The sequence below is a fragment of the Leptodactylus fuscus genome, chromosome 2 (genome assembly GCF_031893055.1).
Source record: "Leptodactylus fuscus isolate aLepFus1 chromosome 2, aLepFus1.hap2, whole genome shotgun sequence".
NCBI lineage: Eukaryota > Metazoa > Chordata > Amphibia > Anura > Leptodactylidae > Leptodactylus > Leptodactylus fuscus.
Genome location: NC_134266.1, coordinates 151,129,862 through 151,142,065, shown reverse-complemented (window position 1 = coordinate 151,142,065; position 12,204 = coordinate 151,129,862). Strand labels below are relative to the sequence as shown.

General features: G+C 40.7%; 1 protein-coding gene across 1 annotated transcript in view; it reads right to left on the bottom strand.

The window, feature by feature from the left end:
• The window catches only part of LOC142195302 (merlin-like), a 48,301-nt gene that overhangs the window by 6,228 nt on the left and 29,869 nt on the right, over positions 1-12,204 (bottom strand). The window contains exons 9-15 of the mRNA XM_075264948.1: positions 10,269-10,406; positions 9,389-9,463; positions 6,849-6,962; positions 6,587-6,709; positions 5,539-5,756; positions 4,472-4,574; positions 4,156-4,271 (exon numbers count right to left, since the gene is read on the bottom strand). Coding sequence (XP_075121049.1) covers positions 4,156-4,271; positions 4,472-4,574; positions 5,539-5,756; positions 6,587-6,709; positions 6,849-6,962; positions 9,389-9,463; positions 10,269-10,406 — 887 coding nt within the window. The remainder of the gene's footprint in view (positions 1-4,155; positions 4,272-4,471; positions 4,575-5,538; positions 5,757-6,586; positions 6,710-6,848; positions 6,963-9,388; positions 9,464-10,268; positions 10,407-12,204) is intronic.

Genomic DNA, 12,204 nt, shown 5'->3' with positions numbered 1-12,204 from the left:
AGGAAGCGACTAGAGGCTGTTATCTTTGCAAAAGGAGGATGTACTAAATATTAATGTCACTTTTCTGTTGAGGTGCCCATACTTTTGCACCGGTCAAATTTTGGTTTAATGCATATTGCGCATTTTCTGTTAGTACAATAAACCTCATTTCAATCCTGAAATATTACTGTGTCCATCAGTTATTAGATATATCAAACTGAAATGGCTGTTGCAAATACCAAAATATTTAGAACTAAAAATGATTAAGATTAATAGGGGTGCCCAAACTTTTTCATAGGACTGTATGGTACTTTGTGCAGACGCGCGTATCTAATCCTCTGGCATGTGGAACTGTGTGTAGATGTGCGTATCTAATCCTGCAGCGTGTGTAACTGTGTGCATTGGCGTGTATCCAATCCTCCGGCGTGTGGTATTGTGTGCAGTGGCGTGTATCTAATCCTGCGGCATGTGGAACTGTGTACAGACGTGCGTATCTAATCCTCCGGCTTGTGGTACTGTGTGCAGACGTGCGTATCTAATCCTCCGGCGTGTGGTACTGTGTGAAGACGTGCGTATGTAATCCTCCGGCGTGTGATATTGTGTGATGTCCTGTGTATCTAATCCTTCAGCGTGTGGTACTGTGTGCAGACGTGCGTATTTAATCCTCCGGCGTGTGGTACTGTGCGAAGACGCACGTATCTAATTCTGTGGCATATGGAACTGTGTGCAGACGTGTGTATCTAATCCTTCTGCTTGTGGAACCGTGTGCAGATGCGCATATTTAAACCTCTGGCGTGTGGAACTGTGTGCAGACGCCCATATGTAATCCTCTGACATCTGATACTGTGTGCTGATCTGTGTATCTAATCTTCTGATGTGTGTAGCTCAGTTTGTATATCAGTGTTAGATTGTACATGTGGAGTGACCGTGTGTATTGCAGTTGGAATATGAGTAAAAGACTTGCAGGTTTGTTTTGTCTAATGGGGGGTCAGGGTGTTGGGAAAGCTGTTTTTCCGGAATGGTATGTCCGAGTGAGTTGGATTCTCATCTTAAACCTTCCCGGACACTTGAAGTATCTGTGTGCCAAATTTGGTGAAGATCGGTCCAGTCGTTTGGTCACGCATAGAGAACAGACAGACAGACAGACAGACAAGAATTCATTTTTATAATATAGAGAGATAACATAAGGCAATGAGTGTAACACACCGCGTTCCAAATTATGAAAATTTAAGGGTCATAAAAATGTAATTGTTGTTTTTCCAAGTAAACTCATGGATGACATTGTGTTTCAGGGCTCTCTGAATCACTGAACGCAGTCTCAAACACTGACCTGAAACCTATTGAAAACCTTTGGAACATCCTCAAGCAAAAGATATACGAGAGTGGGAGGTAGTTCACATCAAAGAACCAGCTCCTGGAGGCTATTCTGATATCAATTGAATATATACAACACCACCATGGTACAAATGGGTTATATAGGAATCACATCCTACAGTACCTGACAAAAGTTCTGTCGCTTCTCCATGTTGTGGAATCAAAAGCTTATAACCTGACTTTAAATTCATCTATTGGTTTAAGAAATGTCTCATATGAAAGCTGAAACCCTCCCAAATGTGTTTTTTATTAAGAAAATAAATTGGCTTCAATGGCGAAATATTAATCATGTAATGAACACAGAAAGGTCAGATTTTGGCAAGACAAAAGTTTTGTCGCCTTGTCATATAATGCCCCCAATCCTAGTTTACAGCCTCCCCTGTGCTCAATCATTGATCGGTTAATTAATGGGTGTGTATAAGAAGAACTCCAACACCCCAGACCTTCACTTGAACTACAACTTCACCTCTGACAACATGTCAAAAATCAACCCTGTGACCAAAGCCTTCATTATCAAGAGGCTGAAGACCAGATCCACTGCAGAGGTGGCTGCACCTTTAATGTGTCTCAGCGTCAAGTACAAAGAATTAAAAAAAGATTTGAACAGACTGGGGATGTTTTTGGCAAGCCCAGGTCCGGGAGACCCCGCAAGACAATGGCTCAGGAGGAACGTTTGTTCAAAATCAAAACCAGCCCCTCTTCCACAGATGCCGTCCTTCAAGTTCATGGAAGTCATACAAAATATTAAATACTAGCTATACCCGCGACTTCATCCGCGTCCCCCTGACCTTTGCGCGAACCACCTGCAGCGCAGGCCGTGGTCCCCCACACCCCTTTCCTTGCGCCCGGCGTGGGCCCCTCCCACACCAGCGGGACCCCCGGGTGCTGGCCCCCCCAGCCCCCCTCTTACCCCACTCCTGTGGACTCGGCCAGCTCCCTCTCCAACCCCCCGTCCCCAGCTCCATCTCCAACCGCCCCAGCTCCTTCTCCAACCCCCCCAGCTCCTTCTCCAAACCTCCCCAGCTCCTTCTCCAAACCCCCCCAGCTCCTTCTCCAACCCCCCCAGCTCCTTCACCAACCCCTCCCAGCTCCTTCACCAACCCCCCCCAGCTCCTTCACCAACCCCCCCCAGCTTCTCCGACCCCCCAGCTCCTCCGACCCCCCAGCTCCTTCTCCGACACCCTACCCCCCAGCTCCGTCTCTGCCCCCCGCCAACCCCAGCTCCGTCTCCGACCCCCCCCCCCCCCCAGCTCCATCTACACTTACCATGCCGAGGCTGCGGAAGTGTGCGGCCAACACATTAGCCGGCATGTGTGCGGAGTGTTGTGTGTGCTTCCGTCCGCACAGTAGCTGGGTACGTGCGGCTGCCCGGCTTAGGGCTGCAGGCTCTGCTGCTTCATACTCCGGCCAGAGGAGATGTGCGTGCGGCCGCCTTCTTCTGCGCCGCTCGTCACAAACGGGCAGGCGCCCTCAGCTCCAGAGTGTGCCGACGCTGCTGCTTGCTGCGCCGGCATGAGTAAATGTGAGGCCGGCCGGCTTGTCAGCGGCGGTCGCCACATGCCGGCAGCCGCCATCTTATGCAGACTGTGCGCGGACGCAGGCCACGCCCACATCGCACCGCAAGCCTATGGGGCCGCGGTGCTGGCTCTCTATACTGCCCAGACACTAGCATGGACCAATTGGAGTGTCGTGTAAGTTACTGCACTGACGTCATGGCAGGGCCAAGAGCAGAGCTGGGGACAACTATGGACAGGTGCGGTGGCGATTTGGGGTGAGTGACCCACTTTTAAAGTAGCCTATGTATCCTTCCTGGCCAATATGTAGCGGTGGGTGAAATTTCAGAAAAAAACGTCCAGCCGTTTTAGCGTGATTGAGGAACAAACATCCAAACTCACAAACATCCAAACACACAAACTTTCATAGCATCAAAACCTCTTTCACTAATGTTAGGAAACATATCTTTGTATTTGAACTGAATTATTGGTTTGATTTTCACATTACTTTATGTGAGCGACAAAATCTGACTTTTCAGTGTTCATTAAATGATCAATATTTCAGCAGTGAAGCCAATTTATTTTCTTAACAAAATAAACATTTGGGAGGGTTTAAGCTTTCATATGAGTCATTTCTAAAACCAATGGATGAATTTAAAGTCAGGTTATAAGATTTTGAGTCCACAACATGGATAAGCGACAGAACTTTTATCAGGGACTGTAGGATGTGATTCCTATATTCCTATATAACCCATTTGTACCATGGTGGTGTTGTATATATTCAATTGGTAAAATGGTCATGGACAGAGGCATGGACAAAAATTTGAAAAAAATGATATGTACAAGAATCTATTGCATAAATTGTGGTGTAATACTATTTAGTCATCAGAGAGGCCTAGGTTCACCCCTGTTCCTGACGTTACTTCTGATCTCCCTCTCCAACTAATTCCAGATTGTGTCTCCTTTTATTAAAAACACTTCTCTCCAGAACCTTATTTATACCATTACTATATAATAAATATTTTCAGTTGTGCCCCCTTTGCTTGTTTCCTCAAAGCTTTACAGATTAAGGGTGCATTCACACGATGTAACGTGCAGCGTGATCTGGCAGGTATACGGCGTGTCAGAGTTTGCGTGCCGTAAAAGCTCCCATTCATTTCAATGGGAGTTAGGATCGTATATGCCGCGTTATTTTGCTGCCGTGATTTTGCGGCCGCAAACCAGCCACAGGTAGAAAGTTCGAAAAACCCATATACATTAGATAATAGTCGAGTTCCATTGGTCATTTATATAGTTTTACATAACATACCTCTCCCGTTCTATTTCCAGTGATAACCTCTTGTATTCAGTATCCACATCTTGTCGGAGCATCTTATTGTCATAGCCATTTTCTACAGTATCCTGTGGAAAACCTTTTGTGGGCATCTAGAAGAATATAAATGATTATTTCTCTCATAATATGTAGAAAGGAATGGCAGGATAGTTTAGAGTAGCAGAATAAAAAACATCTGCACATAACATACTTGAATTATTGTGCCATGTTTTAATGATCCCCATATTTATCCCATCCATTAGTACTTTACAACTCCATTCATGCCCAATGGAACATCACCATGTCTACTTACAGGTTGGCAAATGTTGCCTAATTCTAAAAGTCTTTGCTTTGCAATCCGCTCAGCTTCTCTAGCTTTCTGTAAGTCCTGCTCTAACAGCTCAGCTTCCTTAGCTCTGTCAATAAAACAAGAATAAAAATTACAATACTAATTGAATTAAAATATAAGTAGTTTGGGTGAATGTGTAAAGGAAAAATCTGGTCCAAGCTAATTTTAGTTTATTAGTGAATTCCTCAGAATTTTCTGGCAAGACTTGGGGGAAAAAAAAACAAAAAAAAACCCAAAACACCCAACTGCATGCCATGCATCAAATTAATTAAGTATTTTAGATACATGTTATGCCTACTGGCATAGTGTTAAAACGCACTTAAAAGGGCCATATCAGAGTATTCTCAAAATGTGCAAAATTTAATACATACATTTACTAGATATTGCTTCATTTGTGCACCAAAACGGAACGAACAGCGCACAGAACGTTTTTTTCAGCGGACACAAAGTCCTACATGCAGAACTTTGTGTCCACTGAGAAAAAAAACGGTTTCCAGGCGGAGAGGCTGAAAACGCTCATGGGTGGTCACTTTTTAAAACCCATTGAAATGAATGGTTTTAAAGCCGACAGCTCGCAAGCCGTCAGCTGACACCCCAGGGCTGACATCAGTGTTTTTATTCATATGTTAATGAACATACAGCACAGGAAGTTCCCAGCAGCACTCGTCTCTTCTATTATCTCCTATGTGTGTGCAAACAGGAAGCTGAGTCATCAGCAGCAGCAGCCTGTGCTGTGCGCATAGGAAACAATAAGAGAGGAGTGCACGATGTATCGTGCACCAGTCTAATTAGCATATGAATAAAAACGGACTTATTCAGAAACCACTGCGGCAATCTACATACTAAGGGTAGGTGTGAAATAGACTTTCTAAAGACTATGCAAGGATGTGATTAGTTAAAAATTACTTTTCCCAGTGATAGAGCACATTTAATCCATATTGGTCAAAAAGAATAATTTAGCAAAAGTCTATACTTTTTATAGCCATATTACAACTATTCTGTCATTTTTACCTAGAGAATTCCTAAGTTACCTTCTGTCAGATTCCTGCAGTAGTTTCATGGTGATCATATCAGATTCTCTCATCTTTTTCTCCATCATCCTCATCTCTTCCTTACTCTTGAGGACTGCCAGCTCAAGGCGTTGTAGTTCATGTCTGGCTTCCACAGCATCCTGAGCTAGTAGCTTTGCCTCATCCTCTGCAATCTGCACTTTTTCTGCTAGTAACTCAGCTGCTTCATTGGATCGATGCTGTGGAGTAAAACAGACCAGAAGAGTTCAGGCATACTAATTCAGAATGGCTGGTCTTTTACCGGGGTGACAAGTATTTATCAGGCACCTTAATAATATATCGAACAGAGCCTCACTACACCATTCATTATATGTTCGCTGCTAGTTCCACTCTCCAGTTCCATCATCTACAGTAAACTCTACCTCTTTCTGGAAGTAGGTGTCTTTCACTACTGAGCCACAAACTATAGGGATCACAGTGGTTGAAGCTGATACCAGGTCCAAAAACAAGCAAGCAGCAAGAGGGGTCCACAAGTCATCCTCAACACACCAGGCCTAGTTGAACTTCTTTGATCTTTGACTCTTTTATGATTTCCTTTGATGACTGACAGTCTGTGCACCATATATTTATTATGATCCACATATGGAAACTTGGGACCACAGACTTGTTGTGTACAAGTCCTCATGGTGGTCTAGGCCCAGATAGAGAAGAAAGGGGAAATGTAAATGCTGCTAAAATGTATGGATTGGAGATTGGATGAACGGAAGAAGTTACACAGGGGCACCCAAGTTGAGCTTTTGTATCAGGGCCTGTGGCGCTTTAGCAATATCCTTGGCCCCAAAGTAGTGACTAGGTTTGTTACATAGGTAGTATAACTGGTACTATGGTTCCATTAATGAGGAAGGCAGATATCTGGGCACATGTAGGCCAGCAGTCTGGGTTGTACATTTGTGATATTGAAGTTGGTGTTTAATCTTCATGAATCCACCAGTGTAGATATTTCTGTTTCTGTGGTAGTTGCATTCATAGGCTTTAATATGTTTTAACTGAACTCAATCCACATAATTACCAAGGCCTCATTGGCTTGTCTTGCCTCCTCTTCTACCTGGAACAGTCTTCTCTCGAGATCTTCTTTAGCTCTCTCTGCTTCTTCCCTCAGCTGTTTCTCCATCACCAACCTCTGATGCTCTTTCTGATAAATGAGAATTTGTAATTCTATTAATGATATGAGTATTAATAACGTATAATTAGGTAACAATGAAGATGTTGGTAGATATATAGAAAGACAAACAGATCTTAAAGTGACAAACAATTGGGCACAATGGTAATACCTTTTTCCTGGCTTTTTCTTCTTTGGCTTGCATTTTTATTTGCTGCATCTCAATGGAATCCACTTTCCTTTTTGTTAAGAATAAATTGTGGTTTTCAATGCAGAGATGTAAGATCTACATATTCATATTAATAGGTTAAAATACATTTATTAATAATCAGAATAATAATGACATGCTTGAACACGTACAACATTCCTACAAAAATAAATGAATGCAAATCAAAAAAGTTGTGTTTAAATGAATTATCTTCAATACATAGTTCAAATGATCAACAGACTAACAGTACATCTGGATTTTGGCCAAGGTGCGTAGGTCAGATTCTGGGGCTACAGATTTCAAAGCAGAAGTTGGTCATGAGGTGTTGTGTTTGTATTCAGGTTCTCGGACAACTCATGATAGCCAGTGCTAAAAGTAACATAATAGCAGTGAAATATGAAACGAAACTTCCACTTGAATCAACCAATATTCAAACTGTGTTCTCCAAAAAAAAGGCATAAAATATAACTTTTATTATTAATTTAATAAAATATTACCCCGGGTATCAGACAATTAAATAAAATAAAGAAACTCTATACCCTACATTCTATTGAGTTAGAGATACTGGGTATTAATCCTAAGAGGTGAAGATTGTTGTCTCATTTATTTTTCCCACCTGTTCACCCAGAAAACAAAAGTAATTTTCAAGATATATCTAACTCCTTATACCAACGATGATAGGGTATATATTTTGCTAAACTGGAAGAAATTGTATAATCCCTAATTTAGCAACCAATAAACAGATATCAGTAAAGACATCTGTTTATTGGTTGCTAAATTAGGGATTATACAATTTCTTCCAGTTTAGCAAAATATATACCCTATCATCGTTGGTATAAGGAGTTAGATATATCTTGAAAATTACTTTTGTTTTCTGGGTGAACAGGTGGGAAAAATAAATGAGACAACAATCTTCACCTCTTAGGATTAATACCCAGTATCTCTAACTCAATAGAATGTAGGGTATAGAGTTTCTTTATTTTATTTAATTGTCTGATACCCGGGGTAATATTTTATTAAATTAATAATAAAAGTTATATTTTATGCCTTTTTTTTGGAGAACACAGTGAAATATGAAGCATAACCATCGCCGAATACTATGCTACAAATTTCATTGCTATTATGCTACTCAGAATCTAATTTTATTTAAGAGAGGAAAATGGTGCAATATTAGTGGAGGCAGATACTAAGATGAGGCAGCAATGCAGGAGGAACTTCCTATCACCAAATACCCCTAGAATCTGCATCATTCACCTCTGATGAAACCCTAATTTGGATACACATACAAGGGGAGAAATGCGTCAGGTTATTCAGATGTCAGAATTTTGTAGGTGATTTATGTTTAATTATTTATAGCTGACTAGGTTATAATAAGTTTGTTCTCGTACTGTGTTAGCCAGTAGGTAGGAAGTATATATATAAAAAAAAACTTGATAGTCTTCTTCAGTAGTTGAAACGTTTTTAATGGCTAACTAATAATGATGACAGATTACGTTTCGAAACTCTCGGCTCCTTCCGAAACGTTGTAATCTGTCATCATTATTAGTTAGCCATTAAAAAGGTATCAACTACTGAAGATTCTCAAGTTTTTTGTTTTTTTTATTAGGTTATAACAATAATATATTGTGGTAGTTACTAGTTTCAGTTTTGGATATAGCAGTGGACACTGAAACTGTGGATAAAACAGTATAGCTATTTTATTAGGACGATCAATATCCACTGTACTAACATGGGAGATGCCTGATCTTAGAAGAGAAAAGTGTGTGGCTAGATGCCTCTGTTTTTTTAAAGAGAATTAATTAAATATATTTGTTTTAGGTGTTCATTCAGACAGATTATTCATTTTAGCATCTTGGGGAACCATTTTGTCAAAAATTTTGAGTCTAAGGTGTTGCCCTTTTTCCTACATCTGATGGAGGAAGCTTATGTTTAATGGGCAGAACCCTTATTAAATATTCATCAGCATTTTTTAATAAGGATACAAACAGAGCAAGCCTGTCGTTGCTAAAGAAGGCACAACTAGCTAAAAATGGCCTAGGCACCTCCAGCTTCCCTGTCTATTAATGAGTGTTATATTGGCACTATATGGTGTATCATCTGGGGGGACATCAATAGAAAGTAATGCAAAGACTAGACTTTGGATACAAAGATACAATTCGGGTCTATCACAGTGTTAGTTTCAAGACAACATTCTTAAAGTGCCTCTTCGAGCTATAGTTGATAAAAATGAAAAATTTTCAGCTAAACAATTGTCCTTTGGGTTATATATAACAACATTGATCATTGCAAGTAACTGATGACACAAAAAATAAATAAATATATATATAATCTGTATCTGTGAAACAATCATTCACCAGACGATTGTTTATTTAGCCATCAACCTACATCTATCTAATATATATATGGTCAACTTAATATTTTGGTGACAAATAATAGTATAACAATTTAACACTCTGTTAGCTTTCAGTTCTTAGGTTTCCGGCTTGCATTTCACATTGACTTACCAGTTTATTCACATTTTGCTCTTTAGAATAGAATTTGAAAGTTTCAGCTTTTTTATCAACCGGTGTAAACTTAAGCTGAAAAATATGAATGAATGAAATGAACATTATTCTAGTCGCATTACAGCCACATCTACAACTGTTTATGGAGTCATCTAATAATTAGATATATTTTAGAGATGACCCCCTTTCCTAAGCTTCCTCAGTTTTTGTTATAATCACAACACCCACAATATAAAACCACTCATATCCTATAGTTAAAAAAGGTGTTCCTGTTCTTTCGTACCCCACAGGGAGGCTTTAAATAATATATATTATATACTCACCTTTAGGGGATTTAAAGTCTCCATTTGGGCCCCTGATGTTTGCTTCCCTTCTGCCCATGCACATCAGTCAATCTATGGCTGAGCGCTAATGCTCCATTTGAACAGAGCAGCATTGCTAAGCCACTCGTGTGCAGGCCAAAAGTTAGGAAGACTGGGGACCTGATCGAGACTCTCTAGTGTATCCCCAGTTCCAGCAGACAGGTGAGTATATAGTATTTATTTTAGGTCACACTATGAGGTGAAAGAACTGAGACACCCTTTTAATGGCAATGATGTTTCTTATAAGATTACTGATGAGCAATGAATTGGGGCTACATAATATGTTTTATAGATCTGTACAACAGGGTCCTGGACAATTTTACCCAATTGGGGAAAAAAAACGGTCTAGCTTAAATAGGTAATTTTGAAGGTCTAATATAGATGTTGATGACCATATAGTGCAAGTTATTTCACTAACCATATCAATCACATTGCAGACAAATCACTTTAGAATTGGTAGGTAGTAAAGGTACATCGCTTTTATATACATTACAAATATGTACAGTATGTGTACTTACTTTCTTGGAATTATAAGAAATATTCCTGATGTCACCCCATTTCAAAGACTTTAATGGTGATATTTTGTTATTTCTGCTATAAATATGGATTCCCTTTGCATCTACTCCAAGCAGCATATCAGAATCATTCTTAGTTTGCTAGAAATAAAAAAAATACATTTAATTACACAGACATACGATGATGATCATATTTGATATGTTAAAAATAAGATACGAAGCAATAATGCATTTGACATAGATGTACCCTTAAGGGTTGTTTTACACTTAGCCCCACAATTATTAAAGGGGTTTTCTGCTCACTGGGTCATTTTTGATACTGATGACCTATCGTCCTTAGTATGAGATCGACAGGTGTACAATACCCAGACCCCACACCAATTAGATGTTCTGGGCTATCTCTGGAAGAAGAATACTTAATCCCCTGCCAAGTTAATAAAAGCAGAACTGCAGTACTCTGGCACAACTGATATACAGTGGACAAAGACTTGTTCTATGTATGTGTAACATCTCTGCCTGTTCGGGTCACTGCACCACCCTCTGCTCGCATGCTGCGGCGCAGGAGGCGTGTGCAGTTTGAGAATCTGCTTAAAGTTTTTAGTTGCACTGTGTGAACACGGCTCTAGTCCTTAATTGGATTTGCACCACACCCGTCTTCTGTCAAGGTTGCCTCTGTTCATTTAGTGTTTGATTTTGTCTTGCCTGTGATTGACAGCTTTTCTTCCTATCAGGTTCTGGGCGGGTTCTTCCTCCCCTATTTGGTCTTGGCTCACAGTCACACTGGTGCCGGTTATTGCCCTTGCTTTCTGGTATCTCTTGCTGTTATATTACTTGTACTCTAATCCTTGACCTCTGGCTTTCCTACTGACTATTCTCTTGACTCCGATTTGGCACTGCATCGCAATCTTGTTACCGAACCCTGGCTACCTGACCTCCCTTTGTTGTTGTTCATCTTGTCTGCGTTTTGTGTTTCACGTATTCAGGGAGGGATTGTCTTCGTGGTTGTCGCCTATTACCTAGGATAGGGTCTGGCAATAGGAAGGGCAAGCGGGGGGCTTCAGTTTAGGGCTCACTGTCCTTTGTGCCCCTCCCTCCAGGGTTCACCAGCAGCTTCTGGGGAATTATCATCTGGCTATTCCCTAACAGTATGGCTTCTGACTCCAAAGGCTGCTTGGAACAGTTGACTAATGCCGGGACCTCACGGGCCGGAAATGCCACTTATGGCTTTGTCTCAAAAACAAAAAACTCACCAAAATCTGAAACCAAAAAAGCTGCTTTTCTGCAATGTGGTACCCCAGTCTTAAAATGATTATCTAATTACAAAGAAACTCTATAATGTAAGAGCTGACATGACCCTCAAACTGCTGAATTTGCTGCAGAATGTTTCTTTCACCCGAGCAATGTAGTATTTTATGCAGCATTTAGATTCAGATCTGATCCAGCAGAGCAGAAAGTCCCTGCTTATAGAAGGGAAAGTCAGAAGTGGAAGACACCCTAAGGGAGCCTGCACACTGAGTTTACGCTCGCTCATTCTGAACGTAAAACTCGTTCAGAGTGAGTGGCGTAAAAAACAGATCCCTTTGACTTGAATGGGTGCCGGCATACACACACTCCCCATTGAAATCAATCGGAGGCTTTTTTACCTATTGCTTTCAATGTGATACGCGCGTATCACATTGAAAGCAATAGGTAAAAAAAAAAAGCCTCCCATTGATTTCAATGGAGATCGCACATATGCTGGCACCCATTCAAGTCAATGGGATTTGTTTTTTACGCCACTCACTCTGAACGAGTTTTACGTTCAGAATGAGCAAGCATAAACTCCATATGCAGGCTCCCATAAAATGTAAAATGGAAGGCAGCTGTGAATACGAGACAACTGTTTTCACTAGTTTGTACTGCACAATACTAGTAAAAATATTGCTAAAATAAATGTAAA